The following is a 22873-nucleotide window of genomic DNA, read 5'->3' as shown; positions in this document are numbered from 1 at the left end:
TGGCCTACTATTCTAATTTAATTTGGGAATTATGAAAATTATGGAGACTGATTTGTATACGATTTTATAGGAGATTTATTTTGGAATTAGAATTTGAAAGCCTAGGTGGTTCAAGAAAGAATAATTAATGATTTGCCTTCTTTTAATTTCGAGTATTGGACCATATGGAGGTTTAATTAAATATTCGATTCAAATTTGTAAAATTAAGATTTGAGTAATTAGGTCTGAATTAGAGTTAATTATATCATGAGGAGTGGGAACTAAGGTTATATTGTGGATTAAATTTATTTACGAGGTATTTAATCTAAGTATATCATTTATTCTCGGAGACCTTGAGCTGACTTAAAATTGAGGGCTTTACTGATGTGAGAAGTCACAATTGATGATGAGAATAAGCTTAATTTGATATTTAGAACCTTTTGGAAGTTTGATTAAAAATCTGATTCGGATGGACAAAACCCGCATTACCATGTATATTTACATATCCAGAAAAATAATTCGAAAACAAAAAAATTATGAAGGAAAATTCAAGAAAATGATTTGACATTGATATTTTTTAAATCATAAATTATTTTAATTTTTTTTTGAATAAATGGATACAAATATATCATATAATAATAATAATTCGTTACCTAAAATGAAATCCATTACAATAGATGTTATATCAAAATTATTTATTTATATAACATTATTCAAAATTATTTCTTTGCATAATCTCATATGCATTTTTCATAAAAATAAAAATAAATAAATAAAACTTATTTTGTTTAAATTTGGGGAGCATTTTCAAAGTTCTTTTCCCATTTGAAAGGAGCTATTGCCTTTGTTGGGGACGTGGGTTGATTTTTTTTTGGTTTTTTAGTTATTTAGTTTGGGATTAAAAAGTATTGTATGGGATGAGTTTTTTGATTTTTTTGACTTTTATGAGAGAAAAAATGAAATGATTATGATTTGAATGTGACATTTTGTCTTATTAATTTTTTAACTTATTTTATTTTTTTATGACTAAAAATAACCTCAAACCAACATCCCAAACATAACCATAATGTAATAATCAAGTTACGAGTCTCGATAATTAAATCAGTGATTCCTCGTGTAATGTGAGGTTTTAACATTTTCTAAAATGTAATACTATTAGAAACTCTAAAAGTTCTATTAAAATTTTTATTAAATGTCTTTTATAGGGGTGGTATGAGTTTCATGTGAGTCTCACACTCATGTGAAACATTTAGTAGAGATTTTGGTAAAACATTAGAATTTCTAACATTTTTATTTTCTAAAACAACATGATAACATGATTAGATGCCATTTGATTTTTTTTTTATTTTTTATTTTTTTAATTTTAATGTACAAAATCAAAGCAATCTTGACATTCACCTTAACAAAATGGGTGTTTGGGAAATGACTATTTTTTTAGCTTTTTGACTATTTGACTATTTTAGTAGGTTATTTTAACTTTTATGTTTGGGAAGTTGGGTTGAATTTTTTGGTTGATTATTATATTAAAAAATGTGTTTGAAATGATGTTTGAGACTGAAATGACAAATTTGTCCCTAATCTCACTTTTTTCCAAAATTGGTTTAAAGAGACAAAATTGTCATTTACCAACAATGGGATTGCCTGTCATTGTGACAGTGGTAGCCTGTGACTACATTGTCAACGTGACAATGTAGCTACCCCATTGCTGAGCTGCTTTTTTTTTTTATTATTTTAAATAATTAGTTTAGGGTACTATTTAAGACTATTTAACTTTTTTAGTGTTTGAGGCTATTTTAACCTCAAACTTGGGTTCCCAAACACCCCCAAATTGAGAGTTTCATTTAAAATGAAGAATAAGTTTATTGTCTCAAATTTATTCATTCAAATTTTTTTGAATGGATGGTTATATGGTGGAAATTAAATTTATATAATATATAGTCTATATGTCGAATAAATTTGAACCATAAGATGATAATTCTGAATGATTTTTAAGTTAATAAATTTGGATTTGTAATATTACTCTAAAATGAACATAATATCATTGATACTTTTGTCTACTATATGTAACCCAGGTATGACGTTTGTAATATTTAGTTATTATTTATTATGGTGTTAATTATGATTTATTTATATATAGTTATACATATTATAATGTTCATTATAACTCATTGTGATATTGATTATGATATTATTTTGATTATGATTAAAAAAAAATCTTGAGTTATATATGTGACTCTTTTTTTTATTTATTTTAGTTATGACCTTAAAAAAATTGAGTTATGAGATTTGTAATAATTAAGCCCCACAAATATTATTTTAGTTATAACTTGCATGTGATGCACACTCTTTTGAGAATATGTACCATAACATAACCCTTTATATATTTTTATTTATTTATTTGTTAGTGGGAAATTTTTGCAATACACACCCCTCATACACCTTCCAAGTTAAGCCGGTTGTAGTTTTTTATTATAATTTATTGTAATATTAGTTATATCTTGATTATGCATATTGTGATGTTAGTTAGAATTCATTATAATGTTAGTTATATTATATTCTATGTAATATTTGGTTATGATTCAATTTTTTTCGATTATAATTCTAAAACAATTCAATTATGACATTTGTGACATTCAACTGCACAAATATATGGTACGCATTCTTTGGTACGCATTCTTAGGTTTATTTTGGGATGAAAATTAAAAGTTAATTTTTTAGTTTTTTAATAAAAACTGTAACTTAAAATAAATATAAAAAAAAAGTATATTACTCTTTAAATATTCGGGTGAGCTGAATGAAGCCAAGCCAAGACAAGCCTAGCCAAGCTCAGCTGCAGGGAGGGAGGGCGACTACTATGTGGTCACATGTTATGTGGTCATTGCCGTAAGCATATCCAAAATTATTCCCAACAGGACTTAAACTTAACGCCATTGCATTCCATTTTATACTCAATTTTAATTCTATTTCTGACACTTTATTTTTTATTTTTTTATAGCTTCACAAGCATATATATATATATATATATAGGCTTGGTTTGGGAAGTAGGTTGTTTTTTGGCTTTTTGACTTTTCTGGCTATTTTAGCCTGGACTAAAAAGCTTGGTTTGAGAAGGGTTTTTTGGCTTTTTGACTTTTTTGACTTTTTTTGTGAGAGAATAATGTAATGATTATAGGTTGGATGTGATGTTTTGTTTGTTATGGCTAAAATAGCCTATTTTGTTTTTTGTGGCTAAAATAGCCAAAAAAGCCTGAAAACCATCTTGCCAAACAGAGGCATAATATTACCATATACCATTTAGAAGTTATAATATTTATTGATTTGATTATCACAAACATAATAACTAAATTCTATGAACTATAAAAAAACAAAAAATAAAAAAATTATGACTAAATATTACGTAAGATATAATAAAAAAAAGCTCTTCAATCCTAAAAAAAAAAAAATATTATAATCAATATCACAACAAGTTACGTTTGTTTGGACGGACTGGATAAGGGGGATTGTAATCCATCGGACTGTTAGTCCCGAGATACATTGTCCCCGGACTATTTGGTTGGACTGGATTTGTATCCTATGTTTGTTTAGTCATGGGATTAGATGTCTAGATTGGACTATTGTTAATGAATCCATTGTTTGGTTAGACGGACTGGATAAGGATAAATGTTCAAAAGATTATTTTATCCTTGTAATTTATAATTTTTATTTAATATATAATTTTAAATTTGTAATCTATAATTTATAATTTAACAATACTAAAAAAAATTAATTTATAAGGCCATAATTTTTAATTTATTATTTTCAATTAAATTAAATTTGTAATTTAAAATTTATATTTTTTATTTAATATATAATTTTAAATTAACGACAATAAAAAAATAATTTTATTTAATATATAAATTAAATTTTCAACAACACTAAAAAAATTTAATTTATAAGGCCATAATTTATAATTTATTATTTTTAAATAAATTTAATTTATAATTTTTATTTAATATATAATTTTAAATTAACAACACTAAAAAAATAATTTTAGAGAAATATGTAAATTTAATTTTTTAACAACACTAAAAAAAATTAATTTACAAGTCCATAATTTTTAATTTATTATTTTTAATTAAATTAAATTTATAATTTATAATTTAATTTTTTTATTTAATATATAATTTTAAATTAACAACACTAAAAAAATAATTTATAAATGTTCAAAAGATTATTTTACCCTTTCTAATTATTTACTAAATAATAACATGGAGGGCAAAATGGACATTTCACCAAATAATCCCATGGGATACCAATCCCATGGTTTCTATCCCACACCCCCATGGGATAGAATAGTCTCATATTTGTGGGACTAATAGTCCGGGGGGACTATTAGTCCGGAGCAAAATTTTGTAAACAAACAATGGACTATTAGTTCGATAGGACTAATAGTCCAATCTCACACCCTTATCCCTCAAAACAAACATACTGATACTATAATATGTCATCATAAAAAATTACAAAAATTATAACTATGGATGCGTATAGTACATAGAATTTCCTATATACATAAATCACTTAAGTTGTATTTAAATTATAAATTTGAAAAAGAAAAAAAGTAAAGAGAAAATTTTAATTTATATTTATGTTTTATTACATTTGTTTCTATTTTTTCTATTTATTTTTAAATTCTATCTAAATTTATAATCCAAACACATTTCAACATTTTCTTACACAATTTTTTATTCTTAAAAAACCATGACAATGATATATTTTTCTCAGACATTAACAAAAAAATAATATACAAATCTATTTTTTAAATTTAATAATATGTAAGTGAGACAATTGATTAATAAATAGAGAATATATGAGTGAATGAGAAATAACACATAAGAAATAAATTGATAGATTATTAAACTTTTTTTTTAATAGTGATTTGATCATTCAACTTAACAAGTGAATCTAATTTTTAAATTTGTACAAAATAATATGCAATACTTATATTATTTAACAATTACTATGCATATGCTTGATTTGCATTTGAGAGATGAGTTTTAGAAAAAAATTTCTAAAAAATTGTTTGATTTGAGTTTTTTTCAAAAAATTTTCAAAATCACTTTTTCTCTCTTACACATCAATCAATCATTTTTTCTCTCTACTCTCTCCTTCTCAATCACTTTTTCTCTCACACACATCTACTCAAATTCTCCCAAAATATCAAATCATCCCAAACTCCCAAAAAAACAACTCTCCCAAAATATACAACCAAACAAACCAAAAAAAATTTGTTTGGTTTGTATTTGAGAAACATGTTTTGAGATAAAAAGTACGAAAATTTGTTTGGTTTGATTTTTTTTCAAAAGATGTTTTGAAAAATTATTTTGAGAGAGAGTTTTGGAAAAAGTGATTGATTTGATGTGTACGAGAAAGAGATTTGTTTGGAAAACTTGTAATCCAAACAAGTTTTAGAAAAAAAATTTAAAAAAATTTGTTTGGTTTGATTACTTTTGAAAACTTATTTATAGAGAATTTTTCCCAAAATTTTTTAAGAAACACAAACCAAACAAGGCCAAACTCTCTCCCTAAATTTTTTTCAAAAACAACTCTTCCAAAAACAAACCAAACAAACAAACCAAACAGGTCATATATTTGTGTACACGTAAGTAAGCGTGCACTCATTAATATATATTTCATGACATCTCCCCCATTTGCTCTCCCATTTCAGACAAGTTTGAATTTTCAGTTTCAGAACTCACAAGAAAAAGAAAAAATGGCGAAATGCTGCTTTCAAACATTCCTCTTCTTCTTCTTCTTCGTCTTCTTTTCTCATCAGTCGCTTGCGTCATCTAAATATACCCGTCAACCTCCCCGGCCGGTCATCTTCACTGCCCACAAAGGATCGGAATCTGACCCACAACAGGTCTCTCTCTCTCTCTCAAAAATAAAAAAAATAAAAAAAATAATTTTCTTGAACAAACAATGCATACCCATTTTTTAAAACTTCAAATACAATCATTTTTTTAGGTTCATATATCACTGGCTGGGAAAGACCACATGAGGGTGTCATATGTCACCACCAGTCACCAAGTGCCGTCAATGGTGGAATACGGGAAGGTATCGGGGACGTACGAATCATCGGCCACCGGAGATCATACAAAGTATCAGTACTTCTTTTACACCTCCGGTAATATCCACCACGTCACCATCGGACCATTGGAGCCGAGCACCACGTATTACTACAGGTGTGGTGGTTCAGGACCCGAGTTTAGTTTCAGGACACCAACTTCATCCCTGCCAATCGAGTTTGCAATTGTTGGTGAGTTGTCTTCTTTCCCCTTTTTTGTTTTTCCTCTACCTATTTTTAGGTGGGATATGGCTTCTTTCTAATTCGGGTACGAGGAACAGTTTGGTTGAAAGATTTTGCTGACTTATTAACCCAAATTATTATTATTATTATTTTACGTTGATCTAAAATTGAGGCTTTCTTTATAAATATGTTATTTTAGTAATTTTTTAATTTTTTAGTTAAAATATAAGGTAAAAAAACTACTCAGTTTGTTTTGTTTCAATTTTCTAAATTTAGTTTTTTAAAAATTAATTTTTTTTTTCCGAGTTTTTTTTAAGTAAATATTTTTAAAATTTTAAGCATTTTTTGTTACTTTTTTAGATACACTTTATTTAGATGTATTTAAAAAATAAAATATTTCAAAAAATTAATAAATACACAAAAATACGAAAAATATACTGAATTTTCTTTCTTTTTTTTTGTATTTTTGGTATTTAGTGAATTTTGTAAAGATTTTTTTCACGAAAATTATATTTTTTAAGTGTATTTACGTTAGGGGTGTCTAAAAATAAAAATAAAAAATTGCTTAAAATATTAAAAAATTCAGTAAAAATTAAAAAAATACGAAAAATAAGAAAGTAAAATTTTTTGAAAAGTATTTTTAGAAAATCTAAACCAAACAAAGTGACTATATTTGAGATGACCTTTTGATTTTTTACGAAAAAATATGTAAAAAGTAAAGAGAAAAAGAAAATTTTAATTTTTTAATATAAATTGTTAACTTTTTAATTTTTTAATGACTTGTTAACTTTTAAACTAAAAAAAGATTTATAAACTTTTAAACTAAGTGAATAAAGTTTGAACCAATACAGTGTTGATGTGGCGAGCATCCAACGCTCAAATTCGACATCCACTTCAGGCATCAAAACTGAGAAATAACCTTGACCCTTTTAGATGGAATATACAACTATTTTAAACACGTTAAAAAACATCTTATAGAAATTATTAGTTTAAATGCATTTAAGAGGTAAGTTGAAGAGATATTGATTGATGTATATTGGACAAATATTTATTAGGAGCGTAAACGGTTCAATTTAGTCGGTGTTGAGGATATATATATAGTATCGAACCAATTCTTTCAGTTTTATGATTGAGAAATCGATACAAACCATATGCTATAATTCGGTTTTGTCAACTTGGTGTAGAAGAAAATTTTACATGAATTTTTAAAAGGTTTTTATAATAGATTATAGAATTTTATATTAAAAATATGTGAAAATTGCTCTATAAATGTTTTTCTATCTAATTTTTATCACAAAAGTGTATTATATTAGTTATTTCACATATAATGTTTAAGAAATTATAATATAAAAATATTTAAATGTAATATTCTGTCAATTTGATTTGTATCGGTATAAAAGTTTCAAAATCAAAACAGACTATATATTATGAAGAAAAAAAAATGAAAACTAAAATTTCGATTAGTTTCCATTGACTGGCTTGATTTTACCGATTTTTCTTACATCCCTAATATTCATGGCCTCCTTTCATAACCCTTCCCATCACAACTTATGGGATTGCCGTATGCATAATCATTTTTTTTAAAGAAAGATTTTCAGTAGGTCCATAACATAGAGTTATAGTAGATTAAGAGTTCGTTTGGGAAGAATTTTTTTGATGATTTTGACTCTTTTATTTTTTTTTTTTTTGAGAAAAAAAGTGAAATAGTTATGATTTTCATGTGATATTTTGTGTTATTATTAACTTATTTCATTTATTTTATCTTTCTTTAGTCTCACAAAATATCTCTTAATCGATTAAATTTCACGTGTCAAGTTCTAAACGAAATACTTTTATATTGTTAAAATGTGAGATCTGTTTAACAACTTAAATTATGCACTACGCATTTGCCTTGTGTAACAACTCACTTTTTTCATAAAATGTACATTTGGAACTTATTCATCAAAATCTATAATATATATATATATATATATATATTTTTAAATTATACCCAAGAAATTTCATAGTAGAATCTGAGAAATTTTGCAAATTTTGAAGAACTAAAAAATTTATCAGTTTCATAAATTCTCATAGTTACTATAACAAAAATTGTGAAATTTCTTAGTTTCTCAAACATAAAAAGAAATAAAAAATACATAATTTTTAAAAAATAAAGAAAATTTTCAATTTTCATAAAATTTCACAGTTTCTGTACAATAAATTTCATAGCTTTTGTACAAAAAATTGAAATTTGCAATTTCTCACATACAAAAATTGTGTAATTTCACAATTTCTCACAATGCAACTATGAAATTTCTAATATTAAGATATTTTAATCTTTCATTTTATTCTTGTTTATAAATTTTCAAATATTGATGTGTACCATAAAAGTTATGATATTTAAAGTTTGAAACAAAATAATAATAATAATAATAATAATAATAATAATAATAATAATAATAATTAACTTGACAACACAACAACGTCATTAACTTGAACATGTAACTTAAGGACATGCTACACTAGATCAATATCATAATGTTTACTAAAATTTTGAGGAAAAATTACCAATAAGTGGAGGGAGGGCAAATAATTATCAAAACGTGAGAATCTTTCTAGGATACAATTTTTTTTTTCTTTTTTTTTTTGTGTTTTTTAACACAAAAGGACTTGCATCTACGTGTATTTGTTATATATATATATTTTCAAATGCCTTGATTTGTTGTTTTTCCAAATTTTGAAACCATGACTTAACCAATTAAAGAACAAAATTAACTTGAGTTAACTAAAAGAGTTATGGGGCCTAATGTGCTATAAACCATGTCGGCCTAATGTACTATAAACCATGTGGGCAAGACTTGTCACAAAAAACTCAAAATAATGAAAAGAAAAAAAAAAACAATCAAATTGGGAAGCATTTGTTCTATTTATCTATCAATTCTTCATGAATAAACCCCTGATTTTTTTGATAATTACAACGATGCCCCTCAAGTGTCTAAATTAATAAATATTCCCTTATTAATGACATCACATAATGGATACGGAAAAATTGCATTTTTCACTCCCCCATTAATTTTGACTAAATTTTAACCGAATAAGGAAAAATTCACCATATTAAGTCTTTTAATATGGTGACTTCAACAATTTGCATCTAGTTTTTTAATGGACAACTAAAATGGCTCATGTTTTTCTATATTATTATTGTTAGATAAAAGTAATGGTTGTTGAAAAAATTCGAAAACTTGAAAGAATGTGCCTATAATTATCAAACTCTCCAAGGAGTGTTGGTGTAATTTATTCCTATTTTTTTGTTTTTTTGGTTAAATCTTAGTATGGCATGATTGATGTGATATGATATTGACAAGACTAGGTGCTGGTGGGAAAGCTAAATAGTATGGTCCTAACAAATTATTAGCCATTTTTGAATCAGCATTTTATTTTATTCATTAATTGGCATTATTTCTATTATCTCTTAAAATACTAACCTAAATATAACAAATATTATTATATGAATCAATAATTACCAAAGTTGAGATATAATATGGATTTGACTTAGGACCGGTAAATAATTTCTTGATCTTGACAATATTAAATGGGAGGCATAAGTTTTAAAGTGCAGTTTTTATGTCAGAAAAATATCTCTAATACTTGAGTTAACTTTAATTGAGACTGTGGAAGTATAGGCAAAACATTTTAAGATTAAAGCTTCTTTCTGATGTCATTTCCTTGCCCTTTTTTTGGCATGAGTATGTGTTTGCTAAGGTAAGAACATTAGAAGGTAAAGATTAAAGCATAAGCAACAAACAGAGAGAAGGAAAAGTGTTCAATACTTCATAGTTCATGGGATGGGAGTGAACTAGCTGGCTCCAATTAGCATAGCTAGCCGAAAGCACAATTTATTGGGTTGAGGCCTAGGGTGTGTGTATGTGTGACAAGGCCTGTGAACATAAATATAGCCCAACTCTAATCTAACTGATTTAGTAATGGGTTGAACATTTGTGACAATTTTTTTTAAGAATGTTAATTAATGAGTAGGATTTATGTTTAGTGACATTACATTAATTTGTACATGGAAATTGCTAAAGGACACAAAAACTATGTTACAGAATTAAGGCAGAACATTCACATGGATTTAAGCCTCACAATTTTCATGCCGTTTATGTGGTACAATTTTGTGTTGTTAGTGTCTTCCTTTGTACATTTATAATCCTTGAGTACCTAAAAAAGTTGCAATTGTTTTTTTTCTATATCCTCAATTTACCTTGATTTTTCTATAATCCTCATGAGCGATGTTTAGATCTAATTGTGAGCCATGTTTTACCTACGAGTTTAGAATTTCAAATATCTTTTGCTCTTGAGGAAAATAAATAAATAAACCATTTTTTGCTTTGTTAGATTCTTGCTCTAAGGAATTACCCTTCTTCTGAAGCTAAAAATTAGCATCATATATATGAGATACAAAATCATACATGATGAGGCTTGACTTTAACAAAAAAAATATACAAATTTGATGAGGCAGGTGATCTAGGGCAGACTGAATGGACAGCATCAACCCTAGAACACATTGATGCAAAGGACTATGATATATTTCTCTTACCGGGTGATCTGTCATACGCCGATACCCAACAACCACTTTGGGACTCATTCGGCCGCCTAGTCGAGCAATACGCGAGCCGTCGGCCATGGATGGTGACCGAAGGCAACCATGAAATCGAAACTTTCCCAATTATCTACCCTCATGGTTTCAAAGCCTACAATTCCAGGTGGCTCATGCCGTACCAGGAGAGTGGGTCCAACTCCAATCTGTACTATTCTTTTGATGCTGCAGGGACCCACATTGCCATGTTGGGATCCTACACGGACTTTGAGGCCAGCTCTGATCAGTACAAGTGGCTTGAGGCTGACTTGGCGAAAGTTGATAGGACAGTGACACCATGGCTCTTGGTGCTTATTCATGCACCGTGGTATAATAGTAATGAGGCACATGAAGGCGAAGGAGAGACCATGAGGAAGGCTATGGAGGAGCTGTTGTATAGGGCTCGAGTGGATGTGGTTTTTGCAGGACATGTTCATGCATACGAAAGATTTGTAAGTTATTTATACTTTTCGAAAACACATATACTTACTCAAAAACATTTTTAAAAAATAAATAAATCTAAAGTCCACAAATGACTTTCACATATTGGGAAATAAATTTGAGATAAAAATAATGGACCCCACAAATGATTTTAGGGGTTCGTTTGGGATATGAGTTGGCTTGTTGGCTATTTTAGCCCAAAATTAAAAAGTCTCGGATAAACTTTTTGGTTTTTTTGACTTTTATGAGAAAAAAAATAAAATGATTATGATTTGAATGTGATATTTTATCTTATTAAATTAAAAAATTTATTTTGTCTTTTTGTGACTATTTTAGCCCAAAAAAAAAGCTATTTTAACTTATACCAAACGAAGGCATAGTTTGATTCATTTGTGTTTATGTTTCCATCGCAGACTAGGGTTTATAACAAGAAGGCAGACCCTTGTGGTCCAGTACATGTGACCATTGGTGATGGAGGAAACAGAGAAGGCCTTGCTTTCAAGTAAGTTCTAGTCAAAAATTTCAATTATTCTTTTGCTTTGCTTGCTTTTAGTTAAGAATTTTCTATGATAAATACCAATCATGATTTTAAATATTGGCTAATATCGATTATATTGGTCAATACATATCCATATCCATACATGAGTGAAAATGAAAATAAATTGATATTGGTTGGTTCATGATAGGTAAACTTTTGATACTGTTACACCACAATCAATATTGACTCATCTATATATCACTATTTAAAATTTGATACAAACATTAGATGTAAAAACTTACTACTCCATGTTGAGTTTTTGAGGATAACATTGTTTCATATGTATATTGGTGATGTGCATGATTGAAGTTTTAAGAAGCCAAGTCCTTCAATTTCGCTATATCGTGAGCCAAGCTTTGGACATGGCCGATTCAGAATTTTGAACACCACACATGCTCACTGGTCATGGCACCGCAACAATGAATCCGACTCCCTTGTCACCGATGACGTGTTTTTTCAAACCTTAAGCTCTTCTAAAGCTTGCATGGGAATTCCAAAATGGCAAACATCATCATCTTCCCTCAACGATGAACTTTAACGTTACAGCTAATTCACTGTAAAAAAATATTATCTACTTTGAAAATTTATTACAAATCTTATCTTGAAAGTGAGTGTGTGATATAGATTTAACGTTTGTGGAATGTGACACTTACAATAAATGTAGATCATGGATACTGGTGGAGTCAAAAAATTAAATTAGAAAGGGTACTTATTAATTACAATTTCAATTTTTTTTTTCATAACTAACAATAAGAAAATAATAATAATTTTTGAATTAACATTAAATAAAAAAACTTAAATAAATTATTACAAAAGTATTTCACATAAAATTTTACAGTTAATTTTGAGTAAAATTGAAAAGAAAGTACTGCGTATAATTAGTATATCATGGATAATATAAAAAAATCATATATTTAAGTCTTAAAATAAATTATATAATGGTAAGATAAATTAAACTTTTACAAAATTTGAGTAAAAATTTCATATAATAGTGATATCACGTCATTATTGACATATGATATCACCAACCAATATTAAAGCAACATATAAAGGGTGAACTCTACATTAGGGATGGCAATTTGAAACCGGCCCGACGGGGATCCCCGATCCCGACCCCGATTTAAGCGGTTTTTCCCCGAAAAATACCCCCGACGGGGAGGTGACGGTATTTGAAAATCAATCCCTGATCTGTCACGGGCCGGGGACGGTGATCAGTGTTTGATCCCCGGCCCGGCCCGATCCCCAGCCCCGCCCCCGAATTTCCCCCGAAGTGAAATTACTTTTATGCCCCTTATATTTATATATTTATATATATATATATATAATAATAAACCAACTCTCTCCCTCACTCTCATCTCAACTCTAACTCTCTCGTTCATCTCTCTCTCCCTCACTCTCATCTCAACTCTCTCCCACTCTCTCGTTTATCTCACATCACTGTCAACTCTCTCTCTTTCGCGGTCACCGACGAACCCACCGACGACGTCGCTCAATCCAGCCACTCTCGATCACCGACGAACCCAGCCACTCTCGATCACCGACGAACCCACTCGCGGTCACCGATGAACCCAGCCACTCTCGATCTCGATCTCTGTCACCACCACCACCGAACCCACCGACGGCGTCGCTCAGATTTGTCTGTGTTAGATCTGTCTCTGTGTGTGTGTGTGTGATCTGATCTGATCTGATCTGTGTCTGTGTTAGATCAATTTTTTTCTGTGTGTGTGAGTGATCTGATCTGATCTGTGTCTGTGTTAGATCAATTTTTTTTTTTTAAGTTTAAATCTGTATTTGTTGATGATGATAAAACATAGTATTTTTTGTTTCAGATCTGTGTGTGTAAGTGTGAGGCATCTGAAATTTTTTTTTTTTTATAGCCGGGGAATGCTCGGGGTCGGGGAAACCCGATCCCCGTTGGGGGCGGGGGTGGGGGCAGTGATAGAATCCCCGTCGGGGATCGGGGCCGGGGCCGGGGAAAATTCGACCATCGGGGATCGGGGACGGGGAGTGTGATCCCCGGCCCCGCCCCGCCCCGTTGCCATTCCTACTCTACATGCAAATATAACTAACACTCTAGTAATTTTTATGTATATATAGTGAGATTAATTATATTTATATATCAATAATGATAGATATTATCTTTATATTGAGATTTTTTTACAAAATTATCACACATAAAAATATAATTTATTATAGTCCCTTTATTTTCAATAAAACAATCACTATAATTCTCATAAATTAAAAATGCCATTGACATTTTATTCTAAATAACATTTTTGTTTAAAATTTTATTTATATACATATTTATAAAAAAAATTGTAAATCCAAAATCTCGAGCGAACGGGTGGGTGGGTGGGTTGGGAGAGGAGGGGGCACGTGACACCCCTGACCTTCATGTGGCTTCGCCACTGATCATGGATTCATTTTTTTACATAATGTTTTAAGTAACAACCTAGCGTATTTATTAGCCTACAAACAAATAATTTTATTTTGATTAGTTGGGACTTTTTTTGAATAAATTACACTTTGAAATATCTAATTTTATACACATTTTCTTTTGATTCAAGTTGTTGATTTGAAGTCTAATGTTATGTACTTTTAACATTTATTATTGACTTTGAATATAGAATCACTACAACAAATTACACTTTTGGCGATTAAATTTTTAGTCACCAAAAGTTATTTTTTAGTCGTCGAAAACTTTTGCCGACTAAATTTTTTAGTTGTCAGTTTTGTCGATAGATGATTGTCAGGAAAGGTATTGGCGACTAATTTTTTTTTAATCGCTGAAAGTCACCAATTGGCGATTAAAAATTTAGTCGCCTAAAAGAAAATATTTAGTCGCCAAAAGAAAATATTTTTCATCTTTAGTTTTTTAACTACCAATTTTTTAGTCGTTAAAAACGTGACACTCCTTTTTGGCGTGGCGACTAATTTTTTAGTCGCCAAAAACTTTCATTTTTATTTTTCGGCTACCAGCTATTTAGTCGCCAATAAGTTCCATTTTATTTTTTGGCTACTAAATGTTTAGTCGCCAAAAGCTCAAGCTCTATTTATTTATTTATTTTAAAAGGCTCAAATTAAATATTTTTCATTAATTTTTAAATTATATGCATTTCATTATCAATGCAACCTGTAACTTATAACCTGTACATATACAGAATAATACATCTATCAATTATAATCTAAATCCATTATGAATAATACTCATTTCATTATCAACTATTCAAAAACTTTAACTCGTAACATCATATTCCAAATATCATATAAATCCATACAAAGCAAGTATAATCTATCTAAATTACTTATTACATACAAAAACACTGAATTTCCAAAACAGAGGATTGTTTTAAAATAAATGTCTTTCATATACAGAACAAATACTCTTCGTACACATTTACAATAGCCCATACAAAAGCAATATGTAAAAAAAGAAAAATAAATAAAATAACCATTGGCACTAATTCAATAATATTGACATTTCAAATTATAATAAAATTAATAATTTAGACATATTATACTCTGCAAATTATAACAATTCTACAATTAAAATTAATAATCTAGATATATTATACTCTGCATATAATCCCATCAAAATCATTTTAATGTTTCTATTTTGTTGAAAATTTATACAGCCTCCAAATTGAACCTCATGCCTGCCTAGTAAACTTTAGTTTGACAATTACATGCAGTGTTTCCAAAATTTTCTTTTCTCACCAGTATACAACATGATCCTAATTGTTTCAGAATCAAAATCATTTAGCAGTTTTCATCAAATTTTGTTACTTGTGACAGTTTGCATTTTCATAAATCTTGAACATTGAAGGCACTACAGTTCCACAACCTTCAGTATTAAAAACATAATATAAAGATGCAAAAATTTCATTATACTTTATTTAACTAGAGAGATGTATATAATGTAGGTTAGCATTTATGTTTTCCAGTTAGACTTCGTCAAACAAAATATATAGAAACCCAAATCCAAAATATTCCAAATTGAGCTCGACAAATTTATATCCAGTACAAGACTTCAAGACCACGTTTTAAACTAACATTATTAGGACAACAAAGAACAAATTCAATATGTACCCAATAGTGCATTTACCATCTTTTGCCAATCATAAATTGGCATAGTGTGACATGTTAACTTTTATTTATTTATTTTTACTGAAGAGGATTATAATTAATTAAATGTAAACGAGCATATAAGTGAAAATTAAGAAGAAAAGCATCTTATCGATATATTACCACGAATATCAGATTTTACAACCGTCATTGCAGCTCCAAATTTGTCTGACATCAGAAATTAAAAAAAGTTCAGTGGATTGCCAAGCCAAAGGCCCAAAAAAGGACTTAAGAGCAAGTTTATAGACAAATATAACTCCGAAGGCAAAGCATATCAACATAGGAAATTACAAAAGAGAACAATGTTTTGACATTCACAAATGTTTGCATTTGGAAATGCAAGATCATGCTTTATTCAAAACTTCTTTTTGGTTTTTGTTTGTTTGTTTTTTGGTTTTACTTTTTCCTTTTTTATTATCCAATAAAAAAATCTGTCTAAACCATAGAAAAAGAATAGTTACGCTGTTTGGGACAACTTCTCCATAAAGAAAGGGCTTTTGTAGAATGGACTTTATTATCCATTAAAGGAGGATTTTTATATGTTTGGCCCTTTTCTCATTTTAGTCCTTAGAGTCTTTTTTTCTTTTCTTTTTTTTACTTTGATTATTCACGTTTCAAGTTTTTTTCCAAATTTATGTCTAAAATTAGACAGAGAATGATAAACCAAACATCAAACTATTGTTCTAATTTGACAAATCACATCATATTGCAATAACAAAATAATCAAATTTAAACAAAACCTACATATAATCATACACATAAAGAGAAATTATACAGGCATACATACAAGTATGAACCAAGTGAGGAGCCTCACCATGAATTGATCAAGGTCCTTATCGAGGCTGATTACCATTTCCAAGAACTGAATGTTGGAAAATTTGGTTTTATAGGCTTATTTTGGGCCAACTTTGAGCCCAAAATAGAGTGGGTCCTAAACGTTTTTGGAGTGGGTCCGAAGAGGTGACGTGTTCCTTGCTGCATGGCAAATCACACGATAAAAACGGTTCGTCAAAACCATTTATGAGTGAATAGGAAGTTAACGTTGTTTTTGGGTTCGTGGAATGGACATTTAAAGAATTAAATGTGAGTTTCCTTGTTAGGCATGTCCCACATTGAAACTTTAAAAGAGCTGTGTATGTATATAAGCTCTTGGTGTACCAACTTAGGTTGGGCCCCAAGGGGCACCCCAAATTTGTAGAAGGAAGAAAGGAGTTACGAACAAAGAAACCTTGGCTCAAACCACTACACGCGCGAGCCGCCGCCGTCCGGCCGGCCGAGCCAAGCCATGCCATTCGCAGATGTGGGCTGTGGGTCGGGTCGGTTTTAATATTAATTTTTTGGACAAAATTTATTTGAATTTTTTCAAAAATTATTGCGGGAATTTAATTCCAAATTTGAATTTAAATTTTCTGTCCATAATTGTGCCATCTCCAGTCTACAATAGATTCAAATTTTTAACAGATTCAAATTGTTTACAAGTTTTTTAACTACCGGACAGATCCAAACTTCTGGGCAGTTATCTGTCCAAAACTTCCAGTAGTTACAAGCAGATTTGTTTGAATTTTGAATTATATCTGTTCAAATAGCTTCATACTTGTTCGGTTCTAGACAGCACCTATTCGGATAGATTTGTATGCCTATAAATACCAGCCCAATTCTAGCAATTTGGATATCCGAAAAAATAATCTGAAAATTTTATTTTGCTGTCCTGTTTTGCTCATTTGCATAAATTCTCTTCATATTAGTTTTTTAGGAAAATTAAAGAGAGTATAGAACACAAGGTTTTTGTTCGCCGTACAAATTGTTTAGAGTGCTACTACAATTTGTGAAGGTCATTGTATCTTGGGAGATAGACGCCATTTTTCTGTAAGTATTGTAACGGGGCGAATCTGTCTTAAGGACGGAGTGTCACACACTCGACTTGATCTTTTAATTATTCATTCGATTCGGTAAAATAAATCATGTAAGTTATTTATTTGATTTGGTTTCAATTTATTTATTGTACACAGAAGATTGTTGTAACAGTCTTAAGACATATTCAAATTATTTTGTTTATACAAAATTTTTCGTTTGTTTCCTTTTCTCTTTCTTCTTCTTATAGAAATTATTTTCTGTGATTTTACAAAATAATATTCTAGTTGAAAAAACAAATCGTAGTAATATACTGTTTGACAGATAGTAGTAATATACTGTTTATTTTCTTTGACAACTAGCAGTAATATATTGGTGTCATTAACAATTCAGAATATTTATTTGTTGAAATTTGTCAGAAATTAATTTTGATTTTCAGAAATTATTTATGAGTGTTCATTAATTAAAATTCTGTTTCATATTTTAATTATTGAAGTGTTACAAAAATTTAATTTTCTGTGTGGAATTAATTTGGTTAAATAAAATTTTATTTTATTTTCAAATTAATTGAAAATAAAAATTATAATTCTTGTTTCTTTTATTTTACAAAACCTACCTATCCTCACTAGTTAGGAAGTAAATCTAATAGTGTCTCACAAGGGAAGGTTCAAAGCCAAAAGCTACCTATATTTTGCTGAATATTTCTAATTTCTATACTCTCTGTAATTAGATCATGTTGTTACATTTTCTCTCCGTCAAATTCCATTCATGTGGGGGATTGTTGGAAAATTTGGTTTTATAGGCTTATTTTGGGCCAACTTTAAGCCCAAAATAGAGTGGGTCCCAAACGTTTTTGGGGCGGGTCCGAAGAGGTGACGTGTTTCTTGCCGCATAGCAAGTCACACGATGAAAACGGTTCGTCAAAACCATTTATGAGTGAATGGGAAGTTGACGTTGTTTTTGGGTTCGTGGAATGGACATTTAAAGAATTAAATGTGAGTTTCCTTGTTAGGCTTGTCCCACATTAAAACTTTAAGAGAGCTTGTGTATGTATGTAAACTCTTAGTTTACTAACTTGGGTTGGGCCCCAAGGGGCACCCTAAATTTGTAGAAGGGAAGAGTTATGGACAAAGGAATCTTGGCTCAAACCATCATACATACGCGCGCGCGCCGCCTCTGTCTGTCCGACCATCCAGCCGAGCCAAGCCAGGCGCAGGTGTGGATTGTAGGTCAAGTCGGTTCTAATATTAATTTTTTGGACAAAATTCATTTGAATTTTTTCAAAAATTATTACAGGAATTTAATTTCAAATTTGAATTTAAATTTTCTGTCCATAATTGTACCATTACCAGTCCATAATAAATTCAAACTTTTAGCAGATTCAAACTATTTACAGGTTTTTTAACTACTCGGACAGATCCAAACTGTTGGGCAATTATCTGTCCAAAACTGCCAGCAGTTACCAGCAGATCTGTTTGAATTTTGAATTATATATGTTCAAACAGTTTCATACCTATTCGATTCTAGACAGCACCTGTTCGGACATATCTATATGCCTATAAATACCAACCCTACTCCAGCGGTTTGGAGATCTGAAAAAATAATCTGAAAATTCCATTTTGTTGTCCTGTTTTGCTCATTTACATAAATTCCCTTCATATTAGTTTTTTAGGAAAATTAAGAGAGTATAGAACACAATGTTTTTGTTCGCCGTACAAATTGTTTGAAATGCTACTATAAATTGTGAAGATCATTGTATCCTGGGAGATAGACGCTATTTTTCCGTAAGCACCGTAGTAAGGTGAATCTGTTTTAAGAATAGAGTGTCACACACTCGACTTGATCTTTTAATTATTCATTCGGTTCGGTAAAATAAATCCAGTAAGTTATTTATTTTATTTGTTTGATCTAGTTTCAATTTATTTATTATACACAGAAGATTGTTCCAACACTGAATACTTGGCCACCATATGCTGCGATTGCGTGATCTGCGCATCGATTCTTGGCAACTGATCCATCGGCGTATAAGAGCATAACTTTAAGCAAGCATTCACATTTTTGTTTGGCAATTATACCCTGTATTTTCTTACATGTTTGTTGGCCCTCTAGTTATCTTAGGTACAACCTGAAATGTGTTTGCAGATGATAACGAACAATTACCAACTGTGACCCACATCACTCCAGATAATCAATTTTAAATTAATATGCATCTTGTCATGGAGAAACTTCAGATTATTCAAGAAAAACCTCCAACATTTAAAAACAAGCAAATTAGGTGTAAGGATCACCTAATTAAAGAAAAGTGTTTAGGGTTTATCCATGCTATAGTTTGCAAGTAAACCAAGCTGTCCAATCAACAATCTAGAAAGTTTGGAATAGGCATCCATAGAACTTGAAAATTAATTGAATATGAATAAAAGAAAATACAAAAATTATTTAACCAAGAAACACTTGAAGGTAAACGGACTCAGTTTCTAACAAACAATAAAGGGTTTAGGGTTTTAAGGGCAAAAAATTAACAAAGAATAACAAGAGAATTGAGAAGAGAAGTAGTTACAAGCTTGGCAATCTCTTCAAGAACAGAGGTGACATGTTCACCTCTTTTGAGGAGAGCTTCATACTGAGAAGGGTTCCATTTAGTTTCCTCGCCTTCTCTTGATTCATCGCCGTCGCAATCTCCAGTATGTCGTCGATCTTGCCGTTTAAAAAATCTAGAAATCCCCTAGATGTTGATTTATGATTATGTATCCATTTTAAGCAGTGTATAACAATCCCAATCAAACAATCAAAACAAAACGACACAACGATTTTACGTAAAAAAATCACAATTGGACACCTCCAATTGTGATAAAAAATCACGGGCAACAGCCACAAAACAATCCACTAAGAAGATATAAAGGAATTACACAGGTATACTCTCAATTACCTAGCGAATCCATGTCCGAATTAAACCAACCTCTATGTGTCTTTTCTAACCCCGTCTTCACCTTGGAATTGTCTTGACGATGAGCCACTCCAGAATCCACCAAAGCTTCAGGCTCGAATTCTTCAGAATCCATCGAAGAACAACTCTCTCTTTTGTGTAGAACAAACAAATAATCCTTTGATGTATACTCTTTAAACCATGAGTTGAATACTCAATCAAAACATCAAAGAAAACTAGCAAAATATCCCCAGATATAAACCTTAGAATCCAAAAAGAAATCTGGAGGACTTATCCAAGTTTTTGGGAGAAACCCAACTACTTATAGAAAACCAAAGTAATCCTAGTTTTGGAAGAAAACCAATTCCTTATAGAAATCTAAGAATCTGTGTTCGCGAGATCTGCTCGAGTGTAGGAATTCCCGCTCGAGCGGAGGCTTCAAAATTGTGTGATTCATATAGGCTTCACGCTCGAGCGTCGAATCACACCATCCAGTACTTTTTCAGGCGAAACAGAGATGCTGTGAGCTTGCAATCCCCGCTCGAGCGTCACTTTCCCCGCTTGAGCGGGACGACCAAAATTGGAAAATCTGGAAAACTTGATCCTCTTACAACCTCGGTTTTGATCCATGGAAATTGACAAAGGCACGATTCGGGTTAGATTCGCATCTAATAAACTCATACCCTTACTGAAATAAAAGGTACGAAAACAAATACAACTGAAAGGAGTTTTGTCAAACGGGATTGCCAAGAATAAAACCTAAGAATCTCCCCCTTTGGCAATGCCGTGACAAAACACACCTGACAAATAAAATCCTAAACACTCCAACCCATTACAGCCAACAAAAGCCAACTTCTTTCTCAAGGTTATGATCTGCAAAACAATTATTAGTGCCACAATCTCCAAAACAACTATTAGTCCCGCAAGAGTATATGAAAAAACAATAGACATATGACACGACTAACTTGAAACATGAGATGGAAAACATGAATAGATGAAAACTAAGACTCATGAAAAACAACTCTCAAACAACAAAAGCAAGATCATAAACCACACAAGCAATGATATGACGATGTAAATATCAAGAGTATGCAAGAATGAAATAATAAGCAAACAATGCATAGCAACATGCAAAACATATAGCCAATCTCCCTTACCAAACATATCAAAGTGTTCATGCAAAACAACTCTTGCAATGAAAAAAACAAACTCCCTTACCAACCCAAATCAAGATTAACCAAACTCCCACTCACTAAAAGTAACTACAAACACTGAAAATAGTGAACAAGAAGAAAACGACACAAAAAAATATGGTGGAGCAAACAAGAAATCTCAGATTTGTACCTTAGAACACACAAGATTATCCAAGAAACACAATTACTTGAAAACACAATGTGCATAGTCTATAGAAGAGTCCCCACGAAAGAAAGTGATGCATTATGTGAAAAGCATAGACCCATGATAAAAGTTTGTGTGTGACTCTTAGAGTTCGACAAACACTAGATTCAATCCTAGTAGTGATCTGAAAGTTGGACCTCCGACAAGAGAATCTAAGCACAACAAAGGAAAGTCAAACCACTAGGAATCAAAGGGTATTTGGTGAGTAAAGGCGGAGGCTCCCCCTCAATCAATGAATCTTTTCTCTTCTTTTTTTTTTTCTTTCTTTTGCACATTTTTTCTTTCTTTTGCATATTTTTTCTTCTACTCTTTCTTTTTCTTTTTCTTTTGCACACTTATTGGCGACTGACACGCTCAAGAGTATGGAAACCGAACCAGAGAAGCATGGATATAATAAGGATGGCCTGGTTGGTGACTCTTAGATAGCCTTTTCCTCATGGCTGGACTACAAAGAATAGAAGGGAAAGCCATGGAGATGCAAAAAGATGGAAGATGGTTAAGAGACTCAACATCACCCATGATATGCTAATATAGGTCAATTCCTCTAGAAACACAAAAGATCAATAACAGAAGTCCATAGAGAAAAAATAATCACTAAGGCGGAAGACTCTAAAATTTGCTAATCCAAGAGTGTGTACAGAATGAGATATACTAATCAAAAAACACACACTCCAAAATGAGTAATGACCACAGAAAGCGCACATATATTAACATGTA

The 22873-nt window shown here is 30.5% G+C and overlaps 1 protein-coding gene across 1 annotated transcript; it reads left to right on the top strand.

Moving 5' to 3' along the window:
- The first annotated feature begins 5662 nt into the window (after positions 1 to 5662).
- On the top strand, positions 5663 to 12466 carry LOC114307135 (purple acid phosphatase 22). The gene is made up of 5 exons (XM_028252514.2): positions 5663 to 5878; positions 5983 to 6274; positions 10764 to 11332; positions 11735 to 11823; positions 12169 to 12466. Exons 1-5 carry the CDS (start codon positions 5729 to 5731, stop codon positions 12395 to 12397), a joined length of 1329 nt encoding a protein of 442 aa, XP_028108315.2. The 5' UTR covers positions 5663 to 5728; the 3' UTR covers positions 12398 to 12466.
- Positions 12467 to 22873: the final 10407 nt, after the last annotated feature.

Source organism: Camellia sinensis, chromosome 3 (genome assembly GCF_055761805.1).
Source record: "Camellia sinensis isolate YWXY chromosome 3, ASM5576180v1, whole genome shotgun sequence".
Lineage (NCBI taxonomy): Eukaryota > Viridiplantae > Streptophyta > Magnoliopsida > Ericales > Theaceae > Camellia > Camellia sinensis.
Note: the sequence above shows the minus strand (reverse complement) of the source record. Positions and strands in the feature narration are given on the sequence as shown.

What these genes read in the sequence shown, in the direction of transcription:
- LOC114307135 (XM_028252514.2), top strand. Translation starts at nt 5,729, where the DNA reads ATGGCGAAATGCTGCTTTCAAACATTCCTCTTCTTCTTCTTCTTCGTC. An exon ending in AATCGAGTTTGCAATTGTTG is followed by an intron (nt 6,275 to 10,763) that starts GTGAGTTGTCTT and finishes TTGATGAGGCAG; the next exon opens with GTGATCTAGGGCAGACTGAA. An exon ending in AGAGAAGGCCTTGCTTTCAA is followed by an intron (nt 11,824 to 12,168) that starts GTAAGTTCTAGT and finishes GCATGATTGAAG; the next exon opens with TTTTAAGAAGCCAAGTCCTT.